Below are 27,868 nucleotides of genomic sequence, written 5' to 3'. Positions count from 1 at the left end.
AGCGGCCAGATCGCATCTTAGCTGGTTAGCTTGGGTTAGAGCTCGTGTCAAACTTTCGTTCGGCCCCTAGCACTTGGTATCCCCGGAGTGTGGGCTGTCTCCAGTACCAGACTCACTTAAGTACCAGCCTTTGGGAAGCTGTGTGAATACCTCGGTCTCTTAGCCACAGGGACAGAATGGCGGCCTGACAGAGTCGCGGCGCCGGCCAGGTCGCTCAAGGCGCTAGCCGGAATCCCCAGACCAGTTCAAGCGGGAGCCAAAACTCGGAGCTTGGAAGAATTAGCAGGAAATGGCGGATGAGGCGTTGTTTTTGCTTCTCCATAACGAGATGGTGTCTGGAGTGTACAAGTCCGCGGAGCAGGGGGAGGTGGTGAGTGCTGCCACACGTCCTTGCGGTCCTTTTGCGGTGACACACCTTGTTTGCTCTCAGTGCTTTCCTTCAACCCCTGTCCCATGCCACCCGATGCCTCCCGAGGTGTACAGAAAATGGTCCACCTCCAGGTATCCTAAACCCTGGAACCTGTCAGTTGTCTCCTTTGAACCGTCATCTTTCATCGTTTTCTCTTTCGTATCTTCCATTTGATTCCTTTTTGTCTACTTCCGTACGTTTGTCTTACACCCCACAGATTTTGGTACTTTTAGTGTTGTCCCTGCCATTGTTTACGGGAGGGTTAACTGCAGAGCTGATTTTGACACCCCTACTTAGTTTTGCTGGCACCTCCAGCACTTCAGCCTTGCACTGGACAGACCTGTCCTTCCTTCCTCATTCCTAATGCTCAGTGCAACTCCACACAATTTGAGAACTGAAGCCTAATGAAGGTTGAGTTTGCAGGGGAAAGTTTGCAGGCGTTAGGATAATTAGGGAACACAAATTAATTATTTCAGAAAGTATTTAGTGCCCGTTATGTCAGAGCTAGTTCTAGGTGCCAGGGATGTAGTAGTGAATGGAACAGTGGCCCCATCCTTGTAGAGTTGTAGAGATTACTTTTTTTTTTTTTTAATCTAACTTAATCCGAAATGTGATAGTATGTAGCGGTTACTTCTAATATGTGGGAATCCTTATTCAGTCATTGTGGGCCTGTCGCTGCTGACACTGCTAGATAAATAAAATAAAACTTCTGCCTCACAGTCTTTAGGGAATAGTGATTTAAAGAGTAGTTAACACTTGAGTATTGGCTGGTAGAATCATGGAGTTGTAACGGATTTTAGAAATAGTCCAAAGTCGTGCTCAAGTCAGGAGCCCTTTCTTTAATGCTATTGATAAAAAATGGGTGGAGAGTGGGGATAGGAAATGTATCCTAGGCAAAGATAAAGACGTAGAGGTACGAAAGAGTGGTAGATTTAAAGACACTTAAGCATTTCTTTGTGACTAGACTGAATAGAGGGAGAGTAAGAAGAATTGAGAGGTGAAGTTAGAAAGCTCTGTGTAATTAAAGAATTCGGATCTTTTCAAGGGAATATTTTTGAGGAAGGGAATGATGTGGATCATTTGCATTTTAGAAAAGTAATCCAGTGTTTGGGCTAGATAGGGAAGATCCTTGTAGGGGGAAAATCCTTTATTACGGGAGTCACTGCAGGAGATGATGATGATCTGAATTAAGACAGGGATAGTGAGAAAAGCAGGTAACAGATTTGAGAGGTAGAAAGTGGAATTCTGTAGGTCTTGTTTAAGGATGGGAGTGGGAGTTGAAAATTATTGTCAGGTTTTAGCTTGAGCAGCTGGTTTGGATGGTGGTGCTATTAATCAGAAAAGGGATTAAAGGAGAATAAAAAAATAAGGAGGTAAGATAATGAGTTATTTCGGGACAGCTTGAACTTTTGAGGTACCTGTATGACATCCAGAAAAAGATACTGCCAGTTTACCCACAAGAAGGATAGGCAGGATACATTTGGAACGTTATTGGAAATGAAGCAAATTCTATTCTTACTCAAATGACACATCTATAATAGAGATTTTTTTCAAGTTACAAACTTCTGACTTTATTATTGACATCAGTGTTTACTGTTTGTGCAAAGCTAGCCTTCCTTTTCCCTCTAGAACAGTTAACACACCCGTTTTACTTTTTTGTTATAACCCCCCGGTCCCCCCAACCACTTGTGTATTCAGTTCTCTTCATTCTCCCCTCCCTTCTTACCTTTCCTCTTCTCTCTCTCTTTTTTTTTTTTTTTTTTTTGAGATAGAGTTTTGCTTTTGTCTCCCAGGCTGGAGTGCAGTGGTGTGATCTCAGCTCACTGCAACCTCCGCCTCCTGGGTTCCAGTGATTCCCCTGCTTCAGCCTCCTGAATATCTGGAATTACAGGTGCCGGCCACCATGCCTGACTAATTTTTTTGTATTTTCAGTAGAGTTTCACCATGTTGACCAGGCTGTTCTTGAACTTCTGACCTCAGGTAATCTGCCCGCCTTGGCCTCCCAAAGTGCTGGGATTACAGGAGTAAGCCACTGCACCTGGCCCTCTTCTGACTCTTGTCTAGAATAATATTTTTTCTTCTTTTTAAAATGCCTTTCTTTTTTTTTCCCCCAGTGGGTTAATCCTTATTAAAATGAACAGAGCTGTTCTACTCAGGCCTGATAATTTTAAGAGATGGACTAATCATATAAGAGAAAGGAAGTTCATAGTTTTGAATCATTTAAGCTAAAAATAACTTTCTTTTTCTACTGCAATGTATTTATGGTGGGGGGAAAATTGAAAGTACATAATAAGCAAAAATTATATAAATAATAGTTATGTGGTAGTCTTCATAATCAGAACCCATACTGAAATACGGGTATATGAGGATTCATATTAGTGTCCCTACTTTGAGTGTGCTTGAAATTTTTCATCATAAAAAATGTAAAAGATACATAATCCTGTCATCCAGAAGTGATTTTTAGAGATTTTTCCAGACATAAAAAGATCTGTAAAAACCATGCTGTTTATGTCTGAAAAGACCTATAAAATCCATTTCTCGCTAACAGGATTATGTGTCTTTTTTTTTTAATTATCAAAAGTTTTTTTAAGTGAAATAAAGTTTTACAGATTTTCAGTATAGCAAAATAAACTTCCGTAAGATTTGAGGTGAGATAAAAGAAAGAAACAGTGTTCTAACCCTCCAAATCAATGTTTATCAAACTATTCTTAAAGAGGAATTCTCTTAAAGTGGACTAATTGGGCATTTCTCAATTTATGGTGAAAGGATTTTAAAAGGTTAGTGGATAAAATGTTCTCAAGTTGATTTTTTCTTAAAAATTTGGTGCCTACTCAAAAGTGCATGAACAAGTAGCAAAATCAAAAAATATGTAGTAGGGCTTAATTCAAAAGCTCATGTGATCATAGGATTTGAGAGTGTGTATATAAGCATGTTGTAACTGCCCAATGGGTTCTTCTTTGCCGCTGCCCAGATAGAGCTGATCTATCAAGACAGGAGAATTGCAATAAGGAGTTTATGTAGAGCTGGCTAAATCGGAGAGCAGAGTTTTATTATTGCTCAAATCAGCCTCCCCAAACATACAGAGTTTAGGGTTTATCAAGGACAGTTTGACAGGCTGGGGACTAGGGAATGGGTGCTGCTGGTTGGTTGGGGATGCCGTTACAGAGGTGGGGGCCAGAGGACCAGTTGGAGTCATCCGAAATGCAAAAGTCTGAAAAGACATCTCAAAAGGCCTTTTTTAGGTTCTACAATAGTGATAATTATTTACAGGAGTAATTGGGGAAGTTACAAATCTGTGACTTCCAGAATAATGTCTGGTTATCATTTAACTACCTACATTTTAGCGGAATTCAGGCCCCTCTCATAATCCTAACCTTATAGTCTTTCTTTAGTTTTGCAAAGGTGATTTAGTTTCGGGAAGGGCTATTATCCTTCTTGCTTTAAGGTTACACTATAAACTAAATTTCTCCCAAAGTTAGCTTGGGCTGCATCCAGGAATGACCAAGGGCAGTTTGGAGGTTAAAGGCAAGATGGAGTTGATGAGGTGAGATCTCTTTTACTTACAGTTACAATCTTTGCAAAGGTGGTTTCAATAGTTCCTGGTAATACATATGTTCCTAGGTGATTCTACAGAGCGAATTATTCCACAAAGAGCATCATGATTTACAGACACTTATTCTAGCTGAACTTTTTTTTTTTTTTAAAGAGACAGAGTATCTGGGTGAGTGTGGTGGCTCACACCTGTAATCCCAGCACTTTGGGAGGCTGAGGTGGGAGAATTACTTGAGCCCAGGAGTTGGAAACCAAAGTGGGCAATGTAGTGAAACAATGTCTCTATTTTTTTAAAAAGAGAGGCCGGGTGAGGTGGCTCATGCCTGTAATACTAGCAATACTAGCACTTTGGGAGGCCATGGCAGGCAGATCATGAGGTTAGGAGTTCGAGGCCAGCCTGGCCAACATGATGAAACTCCATCTCTACTAAAAATACAAAAAATACCTGGGCGTGGTGGTGTGCGCCTGTAGGGCCAGCTACTCGGGAGGCTGAGGCAGAAGAATCGCTTAAACCCAGGAGGCGGAGGTTGCGTTGAGCTGAGATTGTGCCACTGCACTCTAACCTGGGCGACAGAGCAAGACTGTGTCTAAAAAAAAAAAAAAAAAAAAAAGTGGGGAGAGAGACAAGGTCTTTCTCTGTCATGCAGGCTGGAATGCAGTGTTGGGACTTTGGCTCACTGCAGCCATGACCTCCTGGGCTTAAGTGATCCTCCCAAATAGCTAGGGCTATGGGCATGGTACCGTGTCCAGCTAATTAAAACAAAATTTTTTATAGAAACAGAGTCTTGCTATGTTGCTCATGCTGGTCTCAGACTCCTAGTCTCAAGTGACCCTCCTGCCTACAGTGCTGGGATTATAGGCATGAGCACCGCGCCTGGCGTCATCCTAAGCATGTTCGAGAAGAAGTGTGGAGAATAGCAGAAAAACCGAAGATAGTGATACGTATAGTAATAGATGTATGTACAGAGTTTTATGACAGCATAGGGCCTAAGGAAGTTTCAGGGAAGGCATCTGGGAGAATGTAATACTTGAGCAGAATTTAAAGAATGTGAAGTCTATGGAATAGCACATACAAAGGCATGGAGACAGAAGAGAATATGGTACTCTGGAGTTGCTGCAGAAATTTCAGAGTGGTAGAAGGGAAAGATGTTTGTGAATATATGGATGTTAATGAATTTTGGTTAACTAGCCAGAGGTCTTTAAGGAAAGCATATACCATGATGCCATGCTAAGGAGTTTGGACTTTATTTTTTGTTTGTTTGTTGGTTTGTTTTGAGACCGGATCTGCCTCTATTGCCTGGTCTAGAGTTCAGTGGTTGGATCTTGGCTCACTGCAACCTCTGCCTCCTGCAATCAAGCCATCCTCCTACCTCAGCCTCCCAAGTAGCTGGGACTATAGGTGCATGCCACCATGCTCACCTAATTTTTGTATTTTTTGTAAAGATGAGGTTTCACATGTAGCCCAGGCTGCCCTCAAACTCCTAAGCTCAAGCAATCCGCTTGCCTTGGCCTCCCAATGTACTGGGATTTGCAGGCATGAGCCACTACGTCAGGCCTGGACTTTATTTTGAAGAAAGGGGAGCAGGTGCTGAAATTCCAGTAGAGAATAACATGATTTTTTTTTTTTAATACGGAGTTTTGCTATTATTGCCCAGGCTGGAGTGCAATGGAGTGATCTCGGCTCACTACAACCTCCGCCTCCTGGGTTCAAGCAGTTCTCCTGCCTTAGCCTCCCGAGTAGCTGGGATTACAGGCATGTGCCACCATGCCTGGCTAATTTTTGTATTTTTAGTAGAGATGGAGTTTTTCCATGTTGGTCAGGCTGGTCTTGAACTCACGACCTCAGGTGATCCGCCCGCCTCGGCCTCCCAAAATGCTAGGATTACAGGCGTGAGCCACCATGCCCAGCTGGGAATAACGTGATTTTTTTTCCAGAAATCTACTTTGGTAGAAATTATACTACCAGAAATATAGATGACACAAAGTAGGAAAAAATGAGACAAGACCAGTTGGAAGGCTATAGCTAAAAACCAGGAGAGAAATGATAAGGCCTTACTGAAGAAGTAAGGGTAGAGAGAGAAGGTGAATTTTGAAAAGCTTGAAAAAGGTAGGCTCCACTGGACTACAGTGTATGTAGGGGTTGGGACCTCAGGGGTGAAGAAAATGGAAGTTTTCTGGTTAGAGTAACTAGGTGAATGGTCATGCCATTAATGAATTTAGGGAATTTTGGAGGCAGAGCAGGCAGAAGACATTAATAAAATGAATATCATGTTGAATATGCATACTTCAAAGGTCCTTTGGGACCACTAGATGTCTATGCCCAATAAAGTCTTCTAGAAATACAGTTTTAGTAGTCACAGCACCATAAACAGAGTGCATGGTTCCTTAGAAGAAAGTTTAGTGAATAATAAGGCCTATGGTTTCCTTAGTGGGAGACAAACAGGCTTCAAAATATACAAAAATCCCTGCCTTTTTGGAGCTTTATTTTAGCAGAGAGGGGAGCAAGGGGCACATGGGCAATATAAAATAGTAAAATGTATAGTATATTAAATGGTGAAAGAAATTCTGTGGAGACAAATTAAGCAAGGAAGTGGGACTGAGCGTCAAATCAATTTTTAGAAGGCTCGTTAAAGCTGATTAGTGGCTCCATACCCAGAATTTCGGATTAAGTAAGTTGGGAGTGGGACTAGAGAATTTGCATTTTTAGCAAGTTCCCATGTGATGCTGATGTTGCTGGTCTTTTTTTTTTTTTGAGATGGAGTCTTGCCCTGTCACCCAGACTGGAGTGCAGTGGCACGATCTTGGCTCACTACAATCCCTGCCTCCTGGGTTCAAGCGATTCTCCTGCCTCAGCCTCCTGACTAGCTGGGACTACAGGAATGTGCCACCATGCCTGGTTAATTTTTTGTATTTTTAGTAGAGATGAGGTTTCACTGTGTTAGCCAGGATGGTCTCGATCTCCTGACTTCGTCATCCGCCCACCTCAGCCTTCCAAATGTTCGGATTACAGGTGTGAGCCACTGCACCCGGCCAACACGTTTTTAAGATCACTAGGATAGCGAGTTGCCAAAGGGGTATGATGTTGCACTTTTAAAGAAGATGGTTAAAATGAGCCTAAGATGGTGACATGAGAGTAGACTCAAAGGAAGTGAGGGAGTTGGTTGTGTGAATATCTGGAGGAAGAGGTGATGCAAAAGCCCCTGGAATGTACCTGGCATGTTTAAGGGACAGTACAGAGTGAGTCTGCAGAAGGTTGAGGCCAGAGAGGTATGGGGTCTGGATTGTAGAGGACAGTCCATCAGTCATCCATAGGATTTGGATGTGTTCAGCATAGAGGTAGTATTTAAAGCCTTAAGACTGAATGAGATTGTCAAAGGAAGAGCAAAGCAATCTCATGATTTAAGGCAAAGTGTGGTAATCAGCTAAGACACTGAGAACTGGGAAGCCTGGATGATTCTGAGACATTTTGAAGCAAGGAACAATAGAACTTAATGAACGCAAAAAGGATTTGACTCAGGGAAGAACATCAGGTGATACCAGGTTTTATAACCTAGGAGAGAAGAATGATTGAAATGGGGATAAGAGGGAGACGAGGAGTAATTAGAAAGAGGATTTGATTTCTGAAAATCAATGATAAGCAGTAGTTCCCTGTTACCTTGTGAAAATGATGTGGCTCACATCTGTATTCCCACTGCTTTGGGACGCCAAGCTAGGAGGATATCTTGAGGTCAGGACTTTGAGACCAGCCTGGGTAATATAGTGAGACCTCATCTCTTAAAAAGAAAAAAAAATAGCCAGGCATGATGATGTGCCTGTAATCCTAGCTACTTGGGAGACTGAGGTGGGAGGATTGCTTGAGCCCAGGAATTTAAAGCTTCAATGAACCATGATCTCGCCACTGCACTGCAGCCTGGGTGTCAGAGCAAGACCTGTAAAATAAATAAGTAAATAGCAGTTTGGTCCTTTGTTGGAGGAACATCTATTCTTTGCTTGGACACTGTGGTTTTTCCTTGGGCAGCAGAAGCAGTGTGGCGATTGAAGAAGTGACCTAAAACTTTGACGTTAGGTAAAAGCAAATGGCCCAAACCAAATCAACTGCTTGTAATTCCACTGGTGGGAACCCCTCCTCCTAACAGCAGGTTATTAACGCTGCCAGATAAAAAGTGTCCCCTCTACCAGTCCGGTGAAGAAACCTCATCGCTATCAGCCTGGGACTGCGGTACTTCCAGAGATTCTCATTATCAGAAATTGACCTAACTTCTCATCTAGAAGCTGCCTTTCCAGAGGTTGGTGAGAGAGATCACCCAGGATTTCAAAACCAACTTGAGGTTTCAGAGCACAGTCACTGGGGCACTGCAGGAGGCTAGTGAAGTATACCTGGTGGGTTGATTTGAAGATGCTAATTTGTGTGCCGTCTACAGTAAGAGAGGTGGCTCTCATACCCAAAGACATCCAGTTGACTCGCCAGATATGGAGAGAGCGAGCTTAAATGAAGGCAGATTTTAAGGCATTTTATATAAATTGTGTAAAATATTTTGGTTTAATTTGTGACTTTTTGGTGAGAAATTATAATATGTTGCATTTGTGCTTAAGTCATTCTGTCTCAGGCCAGGCACAGTGGCTCATGCCTGTAATCCCAGCACTTTGGGAGGCCGAGGCGGGCGGATCATGAGGTCAGGAGGTCGAGACCATCCTGGCTAACATGGTGAAACCCTGTCTTTACTAAAAATGCAAAAAATTAGCCGGGCGTGGCGGCGGGCGCCTGTAGTCCCAGCTACTTGGGAGGCTGAGGCAGGAGAATGGCGTGAACCCGGGAGGCGGAGCTTGCAGTGAGCCGAGATCGCACCAGTGCACTCCAGCCTGGGCGACTCAGTGAGACTCCGTCTCAGAAAAAAAACAACAAAAAAAAGGTCATTCTGTCTCTTGGGATGAATGTGAAAAGTGACTATTCATAGACCTCAGTGATATAAGCACTGTTGCTCAGGAGTGACAAATTGCTGATATGCAGAAGGGATGGGTGGTGTTTCTTGGTTTTCATGATGCATGTTTCTGTATGTTAATGACTTGTTAGGTACCTATTAAGGAACTAGAGTTGATAAATGTATATAGGTTCCTTTCACAATATAACTGGTTATGTCTTGATCCAGGTGTTTAACATTTGGGGCTAAGTCTGACCATACATTACTGTGATAGAATGTGGGCCTTTTCAAGAGTGAAGATACACGCCTTAACCACAGTATAACTTACAGTTTCCTTAAACAAATAAACAAAAACCTAGCATGGAATACGTTATGTACATTTATGATAGCTATTTTAAATATTGTAGTGTCAACATTTAAAAATTGTTTTACATTCACAAATGGTGGGGAGTCTTGTCATTAAGATATGTATAACTTAGAATCCACTTGGTTTTCTCCTAACTGGACTGCATTTGTTTTCATAGTAGTAAAATGCTGTGTATTACACCTTGTGTAAGTCCTCATTCTACTACATGTTAACTAACTCTCTAGCTGATAATGCAAATGCTAACTGTGGGATTTTATTTATAAGGACTCTAGAATAAATACCAGTTATTCGTACCAACATCTGCTGTTACTAATATTCTGAAGTAGTTAGTGCAACTTTTCATTGTGTTGTGGTTGGTCTCATAAGGTTGGAGTTTTCTCCTAAGAAGAAACAATAGTGAAATTCTTTTCTTTCTCTTCTCTCTTTTTTTTTTTTTTTTCTGAGACAGGGTCCCTTGCTCAACCTGTTGCCCAGGCTGGAGTGCAATGACATGATCATGGCTCACTGCAGCCTCAACTTCTTGGACTCAAGCAATCCTCCTGTGTCAGCCTCCAAAATGGCACATGCTACCATGCCCAACTATTTTTATTTTTAGTAGAGATGTGGTCTTGCTATATTGCCCAGGCTGATCTTGAGCCACTGAGCTCAAGTGATCCTCCTGCCTTGGCCTCCCAAAGTGCTGGGATTACAGGCATGAGCCACTGAACCTTGAGGGATTTGTTTGTATTAAAAAACTTGGTGTCAGGGAGGAGCACAAAGCTTCAACCCATTGAACCTCTGCCAGTTAAGATGGTGTTGGGTTAGGCTACATCTGGTTACTATCCTGGGAAAATCACTTCTATAGAGATGGCTTTCCAAGTGGTTTTAAAATGTGTCTTTCTATCTGGGTGCAGTGGCTTCATGCCTGTAATCCCCGCATTAGGAGGCTGAGGCAGGTGGATCACTTGAGGTCAGGAGTTTGAGACCAGCATGGCCAACATTTTGTATTTTTGTATTTTCTCTACTAAAAATACAAAAATTAGCCAGACATGGTGGTGGGTGCTTATAATTCCAGCTACTTGGGAACCTGAGGCAGGAGAATCACTTGAACCCTGGAGGTGGAGGTTACAGTGAACCGAGATGACCCCACTGTACTGCAGCCTGGGCGACAGAGTGAGACTCCATCTCAAAATAAAATAAATTTTAAAAATGTATCCTTCTATTGAAGTTTTTAGGTTAATTATGTGTATGTTAACTAAATTATGAATTAATTTGTTTATCAAAAAAATAGTAAAAAGTAAAGTTAGTAAAATTAAAGTAAAATAAATAAAATCAACCATATAATTCACTTTTTCTTAAAATGTCTCGGAAAAAATTATAAATGTTTACATTAATATTTTTAACCAATATTGTAAAACAATTTCTGAACACTAACATCCTAGCATTCTAAAAGTATTTAAAACTATTCTTTTTTAAAACAGGAAAACGGACGATGTATTACTAAGCTGGAAAACATGGGGTTTCGAGTGGGACAAGGATTGATAGAAAGGTGAGCAGGTTGGATTTGAAAATTTTCTTGCAGGTAGGTTATAAACAAAGATAATCTATTTCAAAAGATTGCATAAAACTTGGAATATTTTAATTTTAATTCCTGAATGTTATTTCTTCTCTTTACTTCAAAAATTAAAATTTATTTTTAGATCCAATGCCATTTTAACTCATTTATTCAAATTTTATTTTAATGATTAAAGAAAATATATGTGTTGTGTATTTTAGACTTTCTTCCTGAAGGTATTGAAACAGCTATCTAAAATCTTACTGCATTTTTAACTTAAGATCTACTGGGTTCTTTAACCTGCATTGAATTTTTATGTACATAGGATTGAAATAACTATAGTCTATGTTTATGTGTGTAATTATCTTTGAACTTATAGATCAATTTTTTTTTAGTATTTCTTTCTCACTACCTGAATAGTTAAACTCTGAGTATATTTTATATAACAATGTCATGATAATGCTCAGCTCTTTGTTCTTTTGTGGTTTTTTTGATGTGCTAGAATGCATTGCACCTGAAATTTTGGCTATAATGTTTAGACTAATTTGAGGCCTCATAATTTATATAACGTAATGTGAATCCATTGAGATAGGATCACGTTGCGTGGTGCTTATGACTTTATGAGTGTTAATAAATGTTCAGCCAGGTGTGGTGACTCATGCCTGTAATCCCAGCACTTTGGGAGGCCAAGAATTGCTTGAGCTCAGGAGTTTGAGACCAGCCAGGGCAACAAAGTAGGACCCCGTCTCTACAAAAATATACAGATTAGCTGGGCATGGTGACATGTGCCTGTGGTCTCAGCTTCGAGGGAGGCTGAGGTGTGAGGATGGCTTGAGTCTGGGAGGGAGATAGACATTGCAATGAGCCGAGATCATGCTGCTGCACTCTAACCTGGGCAACAGAGCCAGACCCTGTCTCAAAAAATAATTAAAATTAAGAATAACCCAGTAAATGTTCAGTGCTGTTCTGGCATTTGGAAATTAGTTAATAATTAGTCCCTCTTGCTTTTTTTGGAGGATAAATACTGTATTACTTCCAGTTGATCTTTTTAGGTTTACAAAAGATACTGCAAGGTTCAAGGATGAGTTAGATATCATGAAGTTCATTTGTAAAGATTTTTGGACTACGGTATTCAAGAAACAAATCGACAATCTAAGGACAAATCATCAGGTAATTAAATTAATTAAGGCCTATATTTTAAAGTCCTTTAACTTAATATAAATATCGTATTTTAGTGACTTATTTAAAACCTAAAATAATTTCTGGTTAACTTTGAAGTATTTTTATGTTATTAATAAGTTATTAGTTTTTTTCTTCCAGTAGTGTGAACTGAATAAAGACAAAGGGACAGTTATCAGTAATGATAGCTGTTCCTTTCACCCAATTATATGCTATGTTAAGTTTTTTAAAGTAGCAAAAGTCAGGATGATAATAGCTTTTAGTATTTGGTTCCTTAGTTACTGTTCATTAGTGGTAATAATATGCAGAACCACAAATATATCACCTTTATGTCTTTAGAGTCATTTCTTTTTTTTTGAAGAATTTGTATTATTTTAATTATTTTTATATACAGAAAACTCAACAGTGTATATTTAACCCAGTTTGGTGGCAGGTTCTTTAGCCTTTGCCTTTTCCTGCTTGGCAATTCAAGCCACAGACTTGGGACCCAAGACATTGCCTCTCTAGTGACAGCTGATCTCATCGTGTCTGTCGTTGTAGTTGGTCCTGATAGCTTCCACCCGCTGAACCTAAGCTCCATTGTCCTCCGAGTTAATCTGTGTAAAGGCGACAGTGGTGCAGGTCTTCTTGTGGACTAGACGTACCAGTCTTGCCTTCCCCTTGATAATGCAGGAAGGGACCCCCATTGTACAACACAAAGCAGGCAGGAAGACAGCCACCTTGATGGGATCCACATAGTGTACAGTCACCACCAGCTGAGCCTTCTTGTTCTCCTTCAAGGTGGTGATGGTGTTAAACTCCCGCTTGGAGGACAAGTGGTCTCTTAGTGGGGACATCCCCTTTGCCTGCAGCTTTCTTTTCAGCCCAGGCCAATAGCCTCTGCTTATTTTCTTGCTTTGTCTTTGTACTTGTGGGACAGCTTAAACAGATAAGTAGCTGTTTGGCGGTGCAGGGCCTGGGTGAACTGGTTAATTGTAGGAGGCGTTTTCGACTGCTTACAAGAGGATGACTTTGTGCCGCTGCAACCTGGTATAGCGGGGCCATTTCACAAAGCGAGTGAGGTCCGTTTTGGGTGGATGTCCTGTCCAATGCCAGAATTCTTTTTTTTTTTTTTTTTTTTTTTGAGACAGAGTCTTGCTCTGTCGCCCAGGCTGGGGTGCAGTGGCGGGATCTCAGCTCACTGCAAGCTCCGCCTCCCGGGTTTAGACCATTCTCCTGCCTCAGCCTCCCGAGTAGCTGGGACTACAGGCGCCCGCCACCTCGCCCGGCTAGTTTTTTGTATTTTTTAGTAGAGATGGGGTTTCACCGTGTTAGCCAGGATGGTCTCGATCTCCTGACCTCATGATCCGCCCGTCTCGGCCTCCCAAAGTGCTGGGATTACAGGCTTGAGCCACTGCGCCCGGCCAGTGCCAGAATTCTTAGGCCTTTTCTCATACAGGGGATTCACCACTTTTTCTTTTCTTTTTTTTTGAGACGAAGTGTTGCGCTGTTGCCCAGGCTAGAGTGCAATGGCGCGATCTCGGCTCACCGCAACCTCCGTCTCCTGGGTTCAAGCCATTCTGCCTCAGGCTCCTAAGTAACTGGGACTATAGGCATGTGCCACCACTCCAGCTAATTTTTGTATTTCTAGGAGAAATGGGATTTCACCATGCTGGCCAGGCTGGTCTCGAACTCCTGACCTCAAGTGATCCACCTGCCTCAGCCCCCCAATATGCTGGGAGTACAGATGTGAGCCACCACACCTGACCAGGATTCACCACTTTCTTGGCCTCCTGTTTCCTCATGACAGCAAGGGCCGGAGCCACCTCTTTCCCGTTGGCCTTTCCTTTGGGCATCTTGGGTGGCAGGAAGAGATTCTTTACAGTCATTTCTAAAGTCTAATTTGTGAGCATATTTTACTCTTAAGTAACTCCTGGATTATTACTGCTGTCGTATTTTCTTTTTTTTTTTGAGACGGAGTCTCAAGCTGTTGCCCAGGCTGGAGTGCAGTGGCGTGATCTCGGCTCACTGCAAGCTCCGCCTCCCGGGTTCCCGCCATTCTCCTGCCTCAGCCTCCTGAGTAGCTGGGACTACAGGCGCCCGCCACCGCGCCCGGCTAATTTTTTGTATTTTTAGTAGAGACGGGGTTTCACTGTGGTCTCGATCTCCTGACCTTGTGATCCGCCCGCCTCGGCTTCCCAAAGTGCTGGGATTACAGGCTTGAGCCACCGCGCCCGGCCTTGCTGTCGTATTTTCTACTCTTAAAAGATTTTCTTACAAAATTAATAGATTACATAGAAGACAATGTATTTATTAAAATTTTAAAAGGGAGACAGAGTCTCGCTATGTTGCCCAGACTGGTCTTGAGCTCCTGGACTCAAGTAATTCTTTGGCCTCAGCCTCTTGCATAGCTGGGATTATAGGCGTGCACCACCACTCCCAGCTTCATTAGATTTTATTTTATGAACTCAAGGAAATACTTAGAGTAGATTTGGAATTTTGATTAAGTAAAAAATTAAAGAAATGTATCTGGTACTCTCAATAGGATTATTTATTTATTTATTTATTTATTTTTAATTAGAGACAACGTCTCACTATGTTGTCCAGACTGGTCTCAAACTCCTGTGCTCAATGGATCCTCCCGCCTTGGCCTCCCAGAGTGCTGGGATTACACGTGTGAGCCACTGTGCCCGGCCTAGAATTCATTTTGTACCAACTTTAGCTTGGAATTATGGGAAATGCTAATAGGAAGAAATGACTCTTGAATTTGTACTTTCTAGACATGATTTAGATAAGGCTGGGTGCGGTGGCTCACCCCTGTAACCCCAGCACTTTGGGAGGCTGAGGTGGGCAGATCACCTGAGGTGAGGAGTTTGAGACCAGCCTGGCCAACGTGGTGAAACCCTGTCTCTACTGAAAATGCAAAAATTAGCCAGGCATGGTGGCACACGCTTATTGTCCCAGCCACTCGGGAGGCTGAGGAAGGAGAATTGCTTGAACCCGGGAGGCAGAGGTAGCAGTGAGCCTAGGTCATGCCTCTCCACTCCAGCCTGGGCGACAGAGCAAGACTCTGTCTCAAATAAATAAGTAAATAAATAAATAAATAAATAAATCCGGGTGCGGTGGCTCACGCCTGTAATTCCAGCACTTTGGGAGGTTGAGGCAGGCAGATCACCTGAGGTTGGGAGTTCAAGACCAGCCCTGCCAACATGGAGAAACCCCGTCTCTACTAAAAATACAAAATTAGTTGGGTGTCGTGGCACATGCCTGTAATCCCAGCTACTTGGGAGGCTGAAGCAGGAGAATCGCTTGAACCCAGGAGGTGGAGGTTGCAGTGAGCTGAGATTGAGCCATTGCACTCCAGCCTGGGCAACAAGAGCGTAACTCTGTCTCAAAAAATTAAATAAATAAAAATAAAAATTAGGTCAAGCGTGGTGACTCATACCTGTGATTTCAGCACTTTGGGAGGCTGAGGCAGGAGGATTACTTGAGCCCTGGAGTTCAAGACCAGTCTAGGCAACATAGGGAGACCCCCTTTCTACAAAAAATTAATAAAACTAGCCAGGTGTGGTGGTGTGTGCCTGTGGTCCCAGCTACTCGGGAGACTGAGGCAAGAGAATTGCTCAAACACCCAGGTTTTGTTTAAGGGTGCAGTGAGCTGTGATTGTACCACCACACTCCAGCCTAGGCAATAAAGTGAGAGCTCATGTCTAAATAAATAAATATACAAACAAACCAATAGCTTATTTCATTTGGACATATATTAATGATTCCATCATACTAGACTCTGAGTTTTTAAGGATAGGGACTATGTCTCATATAGTCTTTGTATCTTTAGTGTATAAAACCATTCAGTAGATATTAGTGTTGTGAAAATACTGAAGTTGCAACTCTTCAGCTTGAACATTGCAAAACTCCTTCATTTAAACAAAATTTGACCAGGCCGGGCACGTGGTCTCATGCCTGCAATCCCAGCACTTTGGGAGGTCAAGGTGGGCAGATTGCTTAAGCCCAGGAGTTTTGAGACCAGCCTAGGCAACCTGGCGAAACCCTATCTCTACAGAAAAATATAAAAATTAGCAGGGCTTGGTGGTACACGCCTGTAGTCCCAGCTACTTGGGAGCCTGCAGTGGGAGGATCGACTGAGTCTGGGAGTTGGAGGCTGCAGTGAGGCATAATTATGCCACTGCATTCTACCCTGGGTGACAGAGGAGACCCTGTCTCCCAAGAACAGAAAAAGAAAATTTGGCCAATGGGAAGGAGACTTTTAATAACTTTAAAAAACTCTTACATTGTTTCATAAGAATAAAATAATTTTAAGGATTGCTAGCTACATTGACTTTGGATATTTTTTCTATTTTTGGAACAGGGCATCTATGTACTTCAGGACAACAAATTTCGCCTGCTTACTCAGATGTCTGCAGGAAAACAGTATTTAGAACATGCATCTAAGGTATTTAGTGTAATAATTAATTAATAATAATTGGGGTTTCTGTTAATAGTAGGACTACAGGGAAAAGTACAATGCTAATCATAACAGACTATTGAATTAAAAGTATGTTTTAAGGTGTTGTTTTTTTGTTTAAAGAGTTTTCTGTGAAATGAGAGACATGTTACAATAACACTAAACTGTAGCTAAATAGTCATAGAGTGACCAATTAAAGAAACACTGGCCGGGCGCGATGGCTCACACCTGTAATCCCAGCACTTTGGGAGGCCAAGGCAGGTGGATTACCTGAGGTCAGGAGTTCAAGACCAGCTTGGCCCACATGGTGAAACCCCGTCTCCACCAACACTATGAAAATTAGCTGAGCATTGTGGCGAGCGCCTGCAATGCCAGGTACTCGGGAGGCTGAGGCAGGAGAATCACTTGAACCTGGGAGGCAGAAGTTGCAGTGAGCCGAGATCATGCCATCATTGCTCTCCAGTCTGGGGTACAAGAGCGAAACTCCATCTCAGAAAAAGAAACACTATAAATGACCATGACATGTAGATGTGTGGTAGATCACTTCTTTTTTTTTTTTTTTTAAGATAAGGTCTTGCTCTGTCATCCAGGCTGGAGTATAGTGGTGCAATCATGACCTATCTTGACCTTAACCCCCCCGGGCTTAAATGATCCTCCCACTTCAGTCACCCAAGGAGGTAGGATTGCAGGTATGGGCCACCATGCCTGGCTAATTTTTAACAAAATTTCAGTAGAGATGGGATCCCACTATGTTGTCCAGACTCGTCTTGAATTCCTGGGCTCAAGTGATCACCTCACCTCGGCTTCCCAGTGTGTTGGGATTACAGGTGTGAGCCACCGCATCTGGCCTGATTGCCTATTTTCTATATTTTTGGGATATCCAGGCTCTAACTACATTTTTATGGTTAATGTGTGTATTTTCTGCTTTTTTTTTTTTTTTTTTTTGGATGAAGCCCTCCCGCCCAGGCTGGACTGCAGTGGTGCCATCTCAGCTCACTGCAACCTCCGCCTCCTGGGTTCAAGTGATTCTCCTGCCTCAGCCTCCTGAGTAGCTGGGATTACAGGTGTGCGCCACCATGCCTGGCTAATTTTTTGTATCTTTAGTAGAGTTGGGGTTTCACCATATTGGCCAAGCTAGTCTCGAACTCCTGACCTCATGATCCGCCTGCCTCAGCCTCCCAAAGTGCTATGATTGCAGGCGTGATTACAAAAGCCTCCCAAAGTGCTGGGATTGCGGGCCACGCCTGGCATATTTTCTCTTTTTTACTAACATCTAACTTAATGTTTCTGGTTCTCACTTAACTTTTTGGGATCTTGGTTTCTTCAGCTGTGAAAAGAGTAAGTTGGACCAATTCAGTGATTTCTAACTATTTTGAGTTATGGACATCTTTGAGAATTGGAACACCTTTCCCCATAAATACACACATATGCATGGTTTTTATTTTCATAGGGGTCACAAATCCCAGATTAAGAACTCTTGGGATAAACAATCTCTAAGACCTCTTCCAGCTTAAAATTTCATGACTCAGATCTAGTTACTTATTAGTACCCATTTATGTATATTATTTGTAAGATAATATTTTATACTATTTATATTTATTTAAATATATATTGTATTTATTTAAATATATATATTTATATTATTCATAGATAATGTAGTATGTTGAACATCATGCAGTATAGATGTGGGTAATCAAAAATTCCTTGAATTGCTAGTTTTTCAATCCAGTTCTTGTCATGACTTTTGGTGTTGTAGCTCAGCCCTATTCCCTTTCTTTGTTTCTATATGACAGGATTTCTCAGCATCCAAACTGTTGATACTTTCAACCAGATAATTCTTTGTTGTGGCAAGCTATAAGTCTTGAACAAGTCAAGATTCTTGGTTGTAAATAAAGGAAAGAAATTCTGCTTGTAAGCTAACACAATTGATAAGCTCAAAAAATAGGCAATAACCGGGGGAGTTTTAAGGCAGCCATTAAGGTAGCCAAGTCACTCCACAGAATGTATCTACTTATAATGCTGTGGGCAGCATGGACTGTAGACACAAACTACCTTTACTGCCTCCAGAACGAATTCCTATCTGTTTCTGGCTTGTTTTTGTCAGTGACTCTAGATTCACAGTCCTGGACTGGAGTGCTTAATTGGCTGAGCTGAAGTCTTAAGTCCTATGTCCATGTGTTAGTTTCCGGGGAGCTGTGAAATCTATCAATATTTTTCAGTAACTTAAACAATCTTCCAAACTCCTTTCTTAAAACAGGAATGACCTACTGATGATAAGTCATGTAATGTTGTATTTATCAATAGCTTTACTATTTTAGTAAATCCTTACTATTTTTAATGATTTTTTTTTCCTTTTAGTATTTAGCATTTACATGTGGCTTAATCAGAGGTGGCTTATCAAACTTGGGGATAAAAAGTATTGTAACAGCTGAAGTGTCTTCAATGCCTGCTTGTAAGTTGAATTCACTTTTCTTACAGATGTTTTAGTAATTTGTTTTCAGGTCTTTTTTTTTTTTAATTTAACTGAGAGGAAATTTAAAATGCTGAAACTTTCATTTTAGTTTTATCAATGTAACATTTAGTAATATGTAGCATACTATATTCATACTCAGTAATTTTTGAATAATGGACTAAAGAAATCCAAATTTATAAGACAATTTAAGGGATGATTTTTAACTCTTCTAAAGTTATTTAAACTTTAATTTTTTTTTTTTTTTTTTGAGACGGAGTCTCGCTCTGTCACCCAGGCTGGAGTGCAGTGGCCGGATCTCAGCTCACTGCAAGCCCCGCCTCCCAGGTTCACGCCATTCTCCTGCCTCAGCCTCCCCAGTAGCTGGGACTACAGGCGCCCGCCACCTCGCCCGGCTAGTTTTTTGTATTTCCTTTTTTTTTTTTTTTTTTTTTTTTTTTTTTTTTTGAGACGGAGTCTCACGCTGTTGCCCAGGCTGGAGTGCAGTGGCGCGATCTCGGCTCACTGCAAGCTCCGCCTCCCGGGTTCCCGCCATTCTCCTGCCTCAGCCTCCTGAGTAGCTGGGACTACAGGCGCCCGCCACCGCGCCCGGCCAATTTTTGTATTTTTAGTAGAGACGGGGTTTCACTGTGGTCTCGATCTCCTGACCTTGTGATCCGCCCGCCTCGGCCTCCCAAAGTGCTGGGATTACAGGCTTGAGCCACCGCGCCCGGCCTTTTAGTTTTTTGTATTTCTTAATAGAGACGAGGTTTCACCGTGTTAGCCAGGATGGTCTCGATCTCCTGACCTTGTGATCCGCCCGTCTCGGCCTCCCAAAGTGCTGGGATTACAGGCTTGAGCCACCGCGCCCGGCCTTTAAACTTTAATTTTTTTAAAGATATTCTTCTGAATATCTCCTGCACTGTTTTAAGATAGCAGATTTCCCTAGAACATTGAAAATGCTATTTTTAAACAATTGTTTAGGATACACCTATTATATACAGCTAAGTAAAACCAGATACTCTTTTATCACTAAATGTCTCCCTAAAGATCTTTTCATCAGAGCTACCAACCGAGAGGCCTTGAGCTTTATTGTATTTCCTTTACATTTACAATAATCATTAGCAATGAAATACTGTACCCAAATGTAGGATTCATAAAGAGAAACAAAAGTGCTTACTCACAAACCATATAATCATCCCATAAAAATAGAATTGACTGGCTGGGCGTGGTGGCTCATACCTGTAATCTCAGCACTTTGGGAGGCCGAGATGGGCTTATCACGAGGTCAGGAGTTTGAGACCAGCCTGGCCAATAGGGTGAAACCCTGTCTCTACTGAAAATACAAAAATTAGCTGGGCATGGTGGCGGACGCCTGTAGTCCCAGCTACTCAGGAGGCTGAGGCAGGAGAATCACTTGAACCTGGGAGGTGCAGGTTGCAGTGAGCCAAGATTGCGCCACTGCAGTCCATCATGGGCCACAGAGCAAGAATCCATCTCAAAAAGAAAAGAAAAAATAGAATTGACTTTATTGAATATTATGAAGAATGTGAAAAGGTTTTTGACATAGCAGATTTCTTGACTGAAACTATTTCCTATATGGAACAGAAAATTGATGTTTAGACTTGTTTTCTTTGTATCTAAAAATCAAATAATTACTTGTATTTTTTTTTTTTAGGCAAATTTCAGGTGATGATACAGAAGCTGTAGAACATACTGAAATGCAAGGCTTCAACAGTGTAAAGAGATAAATTATTCGTGTAAAAGTATTTCAAGTAGTGATTATTTAATTACATTGTTTGATGTTTGTGCAGGAGTAAGCATGTATTTTTATCAGTTTAACACAGATCAACTCAAAGGAGATAAAGGGACATCCTGCCATGACATACACTTAACCAAAACTATTCAAAATGAAAACCTGATTTCAAATAACCAGACACCAAGATGTAGGACCCTTATTTTAAACCTTTTTTTTTTTTTTTTTTTGAGACGGAGTCTCGCTCTGCCGCCCAGGCTGGAGTGCAGTGGCCGGATCTCAGCTCACTGCAAGCTCCGCCTCCCGGGTTCACGCCATTCTCCTGCCTCAGCCTCCCGAGTAGCTGGGACTATAGGCGCCCGCCACCTCGCCCGGCTAGTTTTTTGTATTTTTTAGTAGAGACGGGGTTTCACCGTGTTAGCCAGGATGGTCTCGATCTCCTGACCTTGTGATCCGCCCGTCTCGGCCTCCCAAAGTGCTGGGATTACAGGCGTGAGCCACCGCGCCCGGCATTTTAAACCTTTTTATTTGGTTAGAGTGATATGTATTTAGCCATAGATGGAGAAACAAAGCTCAGGGTTTGTTGAATTAGCATGAGAGAAAATTATGTACCAACAGAATTATTTGTGATAAGAATGAACAAGTTTTTATTTTAAAAAGCAAACATACTAAATTTTTTTATTTTACTGCTTGTAATTTATTAAGAATTTTTACACCTGTATAAGGATTTCATATATACATTGTATGTGTGTATATATATATATATATTTTTTTTTTTTTTTTTGAGACAGAGTCTTGCTTTGTCACCCAGGCTGGAGTGCAGTGGCCAGATCTCAGCTCACTGCAAGCTCCGCCTCTCGGGTTCACGCCATTCTCCTGCCTCAGCCTCCCGAGTAGCTGGGACTACAGGCGCCCGCCACCTCGCCCGGCTCGTTTTTTGTATTTTTTTTTAGTAGAGACGGGGTTTCACCGTGTTAGCCAGGATGGTCTCGATCTCCTGACCTCGTGATCCGCCCGTCTCGGCCTCCCAAAGTGCTGGGATTACAGGCTTGAGCCACCGTGCCCGGCCATGTGTGTATATATAAATACATATATGACTGCCTAAATTGTTTATAAATTTAATTTTGCTTCAATATGTTTCATTCCTTCAGAACGCCATTAATATGATCAAAATGAAATAATAGATTAGTTTAAATGTGAATGCAGTGACTCTAGGGCCAAAGAATATTAGGTATGTTTGGAAAGAATTTTTGTATTTATTCCTGTTACAGTTTTGACTTTCAGCTTCTCTCCCCATGCGTGGAAGTCCTGGTAAAGGATCTAACATCTTTATCCCCTTCTTTACTCTTCCAGCTGAGCAGAGAGGTAGATAATTGGATTAGTCATTCTGACATTTTTTGGACCATATCATCTTAGTGGTTTGGGGTCAATGCTCATCTGATATATCTTTCTTACCACCTCTTCTACTTACTTTCTCTTACTTAAATTATTTGGCATAAGCAGATATCTCCAGCTTTTGTTAGAACCTTGCATGTTTTGATTACTAACACTATACTTTGTTTCCCATTTATTTATTACCCTTTTGCATGTATTTGTGTGACAGGGAACTATGCAGAAGGGGGTGACTGACACACCAAACAAGATGTTTCAGTGGATACTCTGCCATAGAAATGGCAGATTAAGAAGACTGACTAAACCAAACATTATATTAAAAACATGAAATAAAAACTATAAAAATGTACTTTAGAACATTAAAGAAAACTCAAGTTAGAGGCATACCATTTTCCTTTCATAGAAGGGTACAGTATTACAAAGATATTTGTTTAACTTGATTTATTAAATTCTAGCTATGTGCCCTATAATGATGTTTCAGTCAATGACCGACCACATATATGGTGGTGGTTCCATAAGATTACAATACTGTATTTTTACTGTACCTTCTTTATGTTTAGATATGCAAGTATTTACCATTGTGTTACAGTGTCCTACAGTGTTCACTACAATAATATGCTGTACAGGTTTGTAGCCTAGGAGCAATAGGTCATAGCCTAGGTGTATAGTAGATCATACCATCTAAGTTTGTGTAGTACACTCTGTGATTGTACAGTTTTAAAATCTCCTAATGATGATGCATTTCTCAGAATGTATCCCCTTTGCTAAACAATGCATGACTACAATCCTAATTCTCACATATTTTGGGGAAAAAATTTTAATTTTGAAAAAATTTAGGAAAGTTCCTACCAAATATACATATATAAAGTTTATTAAGTTAAAAGTCATAAGGACCCAGGAATAGCTAATGACACAGAAGATCAAAATAGAACACAGTAGAGAACTTCAAAATAAAACAGGTGTGGGAATTGTGTGTGTGAAAAAGGTGGGTTCAGATAAGTTGGTTTGTTAGACATTCATATGCCTACCCATCAGCCGTTTCATTCTCCCTTCCTTGCTGACAAAGCCCCATGTTTGTTTGTTTGTTTGTTTGTTTTTTGGTCTAAAACTCTGTATGGCTGCCTTGTGCTGTAGAACAGGGTGCTTCCCTAGTCCAGAGAGGGTGAGTGTTGATTAGATTCTGTGCCAATCATGGTATTGGCTTGCCTGATCATTTGATGGAATCTCGGCTAATAAGATGAAGGAAGTCTGAAGACTTTGAATAAGAAATTTTCTGTTGCTCTTAACAACTGATACAAGATAGCGATTTGCCGGCATCCCTTTTCTGCTTCTCAGTGAAGATATGTGATATGGATGTTTCAAGCTAATCTGCAATGGCCTTCTGATGGCCATGAAAGGACAAGTATGGAGATGAAAGCTATCACACTAAGGATAGCGGGATGTAGATAGAAAGCACCTGAATTGTGCTTCTGAATTAACCAATCTTGGAACTGCTTTACCTGTGGACTTTTTGTTATATGAGATATTCTTTATATTGTTCCGTTCGCTTTGGGTGTATGTATATTGTTAACTTGTAGCCAAAAAGAAACCTCTCTTAGTAGAAACAAAGGGAGAGTTAGGTTATTCAAAAGATAGTATGGGACAATTGAATATCCCTTCTTCTGTGGGAGTAGGTGGGGAGAAACTTAAAGGTTCACATGTAAAACAATAAAGTACTAAAGAAAACATGATAATACTTTTGTGATTTTGTGGTCGAGAAGGCCTAACACACAAATGTAGGAAATCATAAAGGAAAATTGTAAAACAAAAAGAAATGTAGTAAAATCTCTTCAATAAATAGTGTTGGGAAAACTGGACATCCATATGCAAAAGAATGAAATTGGATCGTTGCCTTAATGCTGTACATAGAAATCAACTTAAGACCGGGTGTGGTGGCTCAAACCTGTAATCCCAGCACTTCGGGAGGCCGAGGTGAGCAGATCATGAGGTCAGGAGTTCAAGACCAGCCTGGACAAATAGTGAAACCCTGTCTCTACCAAAAAAATTACAAAAATTAGCTGGGTGTGGCGGCGGGTGCCTGTAGTCCTAGCTACTTGGGAGGCTGAGGCAGGAGAATTGCTAGAACCCGGGAGTTGGAGGTTTCAGTGAGCCAAGATGGAGCCACTGCACTCCAGCCTAGGCAACACAGCAAGACTCTGACTCCAAAAAAAAAAAAAAAAAAATCAAAATGGATTGAAGATTTAAAAGTAAAATCTGAAACTATACAATCCTAGCAGAAAACATAGGGGAAAAGCTTCATAATGATGGTCTTGGCAACGATCTCTTGGATAAGAACAAAAGCACAGGCAACCAAAGCAGAAATAGATGAGTGGGACTACATCAAACTAAAAAGATGCACAGAAAGGACAGTGAAAAGGCAACTTAGGGATGGAAGAAAATATTTGCAAACCATATACACTCGGCCCTTTCTATCTGACGGTTCAACCAAGAATTCAACTAACCTTGTTTTTGAACTATTTGAAAACAACAACAACAACAACAAAAAAACAAAGACAAGTCTGGGCTCATGCCTGTAATCCTAGCACTTTGGGAGGCTGAAGTGGGCGGATCACCTGAGATCAGGAGTTCAAAACGAGCCTGGCCAACATGGCAAAACCCTGTCTCTACTAAAAATACAAATATTAGTTAGGTGTGGTGGCACATGCCTGTAGTCCCAGCTACCCAAGAGGCTGAGGCAGGCGAATCGCTTGAACCCTGGAGGTGGAGGTTGCTGTGAGCCGAGATCGTGCCACTGTACTCCAGCCTGGGTGACAGAGTGAGACTGTTTCCAAAAAACAAAACAAAAAAAACCAGACAATATAAAACACATTTTAAAACTACAGCGTAACAATGATTTACATAGCATTTACAGTGTGCTTGTATAAGTAATTTTTTTCCTCTCTGTATTGATCACATGTCAGGTATAAGTAATCTAGAGGTTTTTTTGTTTTTTTTGTTTTTTGTTTTTTGTTTTTTTTTGTGGCAGAGTTTTGCTCTTGTTGCCCAGGCTGGAGTGCAATGGTGCAATCGCAGCTCACTGCAACCTCCGCCTCCTGGGCTCAAGTGATTCTTCTGCCTCAGACTCCCCAAGTAGCTGGGATTACAGGCATGCGCCACCACACCCAGCTAATTTTTTTGTATTTTTAGTAGAGACGGGGTTTCCCCGTGTTGGTCAGGCTGGTCTCAAACTCCTGACCTCAGGTGATCGGCCCACCTCAGCCTCCCAAAGTGCTGGGATTACAGGTGTGAGCCACCGCACCTGGCCTAGAGATGATTTAAAATATATGGTGGTGAGGTTGCTCGCACCTGTAATCCCAGCACTTTGGGAGGCTGAGGTGGGCGGATCACCTGAGGTCAGGAGTTTGAGACCAGCCTGGCCAATATGATGAAATCCTGTCTCTACTAAAAATACAAAAATTAGCCAGGTGTGGTGGCTGGTGCCTGTAATCCTAGCTACTTAGGAGGCTGAGGCAGGAGAATCACTTGTACCAGGGAGGTGGAGGTTGCAGTGAGCCGAGATCTCACCACTGCACTCCAGCCTGGGCAACAAGTAAGACTCTGTCTCAATCCATCAGTCAAGTATACAGGAGGGCAGAAGAGGCCAAGCAGGCTGGGTGCAGTGATTCACACTTGTTAGCCAAGCACTTTGGGAGGCCAAGATGGGAGGACTGGTTGAGCTCAGGAGACCAATCTGGGGAATGTAGCAAGAGCTCATCTCTTAAAAAAAAAGTTAGCGAAGCATGTACTCCCAGCTTCTTCGGAGGCTGAGGCAAGAGGATTTTTTGAGCCTGGAGGACTTCATGAGCATGGGAGGTTGAAGCTCCAGTGAACTGTGATAGTATCATTGCACTCCAGCCTGGGCTACACAAAGACACAACAACTCAAAAATACATATTCGTGAGGATGTGGAGAAATCTGAATCCTTGTGCACTGTTAGTGGGAATGTAAAATGATGTGGCTGCTGTAGAATACAGTATGGAGGTTCCTTAAAAAATTAACAGTAGAACTGTAAGATCCAACAGTCCCACTTGGGGGTATGTTGGCTCTCTCAGTTTCCTTCACCTTTTCTCTGTCCTGACTCAGAAACACAAGGTTTTTAACCATTGTGTGTCCTGGCCAGCTGCTTGTTTTGCCCTGCAGGCTTGAACCCAAGCCAAGGCTTTGAACATTCCCAGGCACTGATAAAAGTTTCTCAGATTGTTGCCCAAAACCCTGAAAGGAACTAGCTCCAACCCTGAGCCAAATTTCTTAAGCCCTCCTATAAACTTTATACCGACCCCGTCATTGTGTACATTCACAGGTTGAACATACCCAGGGAGAAAGAAAATCCTTTATCTTGCCAGTCCCAGCAAGGAGATACCGCAGCCTCCTCTATACATAAGTTCCCTTGGACTGATCACTGATGTTTAGTGCTTCTTTCTTTGGAATTCCAGCCAGTCTTCTTTCCAGATGTTTTGGGGCAGTCCCTTATGGCAATTCCTCTGCTGTCTCTTTTGGGGTGACTGTAGCCTCAGGTTCAGCCAGGATGAAACAGCTTTTATCCAAAAGAATTGAAATTACGATCTCGAAGGGGTCCTTTCACTTGTGTTCATTGCAACATTCACAATAGCCAAGAGGTGAAAACCTTTAAGGATGAATGGATAAATGGATAACGAAAATGTGATATATACATAGATTGGAATACTATTCAACCTTAAAAGAGATGTTTCATTGGGTGCGGTGACTCATGCCTGTAATCCCAGCACTTTGGGAGGCAGAGGCGGGTGGATCACCTGAGGTCAGGAGTTCGAGACCAGCCTGGCCAACATGGCGAAAACCTGTCTCTACTAAAAAATACAAAACAGTTAGCTGAGTGTGGTGGCATGCGCCTGTAGTCCCAGCTACTTGGGAGGCTGAGGCACAAGAATCACTTGAACTCTGGGTGGCGGAGGTTGCAGTGAGCCGAGATTGCGTCACTGCACTCTAGCCTGGGTGACGGAGATTCTGTCTCAAAAAAAAAAAAAAAAAAAAATCATAGGTGTGGATGAATCTTGAGGACATTTTGCTAAATGAAATAAGCCAGTTACAGAAGAGCAAATAGCACATCATTTCACTTATATGAGGTATCTAAAGCAGTCAAACTCAGAAGCAGAAAGTAGAATAGTGATTACGCAAGGATAATGGGAGGAAAAAATGACAGTTTGTTCAGTGGGTATAGAGTTTCAGTCATGTAAGTTGAAAAAGTTCTAGAGATCTGTACAACAATATGCATATAGGTAACAAGACTATATTTTACACCTAAAACATTTGTTGGGGGTGGATTTGGATTTCTTTTTCTTCTTTTTTTCGGCGGGGGGAAGGAGTCTTGCTCTTGTTGCCCAGGCTGGAGTGCAGTGGTGCGATCTTGGCTCACTGCAACCTCTGCCTCCTAGGTTCAAGCGATTCTCCGGCCTCAGCCTCCAGAGTAGCTGGGATTACAGGTGCCTGCCACCACGCCCAGCTAATTTTTTTTTTTTTCGTTATTTTTAGTAGAGACGGGGTTTCACCATGTTAACCAGCCTAGTCTCCAACTCCTGACCTCAGGTGATTCACCTGCCTCAGCCTTCCAAAGTGCTGGGATTATAGGTGTAAGCCACTACGCCCAGCCAGATTTCATGTTTTTTTAACCACAATAACAAAATGACAACAAAAAGTTTGTATTGCAGAAAGCACAATTTTAAAAAATAAGGAAAATTATTTACAGTGCATACCACATAAACGAATATTGGCAATTTTTTTTTGTAGTAATAGAGATGGGTCTCCCTATGTTGCCCCGGCCAGTCTCGAACTCCTGGGCTCGAGTCATCCAC

The 27,868-nt window shown here is 41.8% G+C and overlaps 1 protein-coding gene across 9 annotated transcripts; it reads left to right on the top strand.

The window, feature by feature from the left end:
- On the top strand, positions 1-23,731 carry TRAPPC6B (trafficking protein particle complex subunit 6B). 9 transcript variants are annotated; one of them, XM_073997267.1, is made up of 7 exons: positions 233-370; positions 2,342-2,389; positions 10,708-10,775; positions 11,834-11,951; positions 16,309-16,392; positions 18,763-18,856; positions 20,532-23,731. In XM_073997267.1, exons 3-7 carry the CDS (start codon positions 10,741-10,743, stop codon positions 20,561-20,563), a joined length of 363 nt encoding a protein of 120 aa, XP_073853368.1. In that variant the 5' UTR covers positions 233-370; positions 2,342-2,389; positions 10,708-10,740; the 3' UTR covers positions 20,564-23,731. The 9 variants fall into 9 exon arrangements, with proteins under 9 accessions (XP_005561196.1, XP_073853370.1, XP_073853367.1 ...); XM_073997268.1 differs by having other exon boundaries at positions 237-370; positions 2,345-2,389; XM_005561139.5 differs by lacking the exon at positions 2,342-2,389 and having other exon boundaries at positions 1-370.
- Positions 23,732-27,868: the final 4,137 nt, after the last annotated feature.

This window comes from Macaca fascicularis, chromosome 7 (genome assembly GCF_037993035.2).
Source record: "Macaca fascicularis isolate 582-1 chromosome 7, T2T-MFA8v1.1".
NCBI classification, from domain to species: Eukaryota; Metazoa; Chordata; class Mammalia; order Primates; family Cercopithecidae; genus Macaca; species Macaca fascicularis.
Note: the sequence above shows the minus strand (reverse complement) of the source record. Positions and strands in the feature narration are given on the sequence as shown.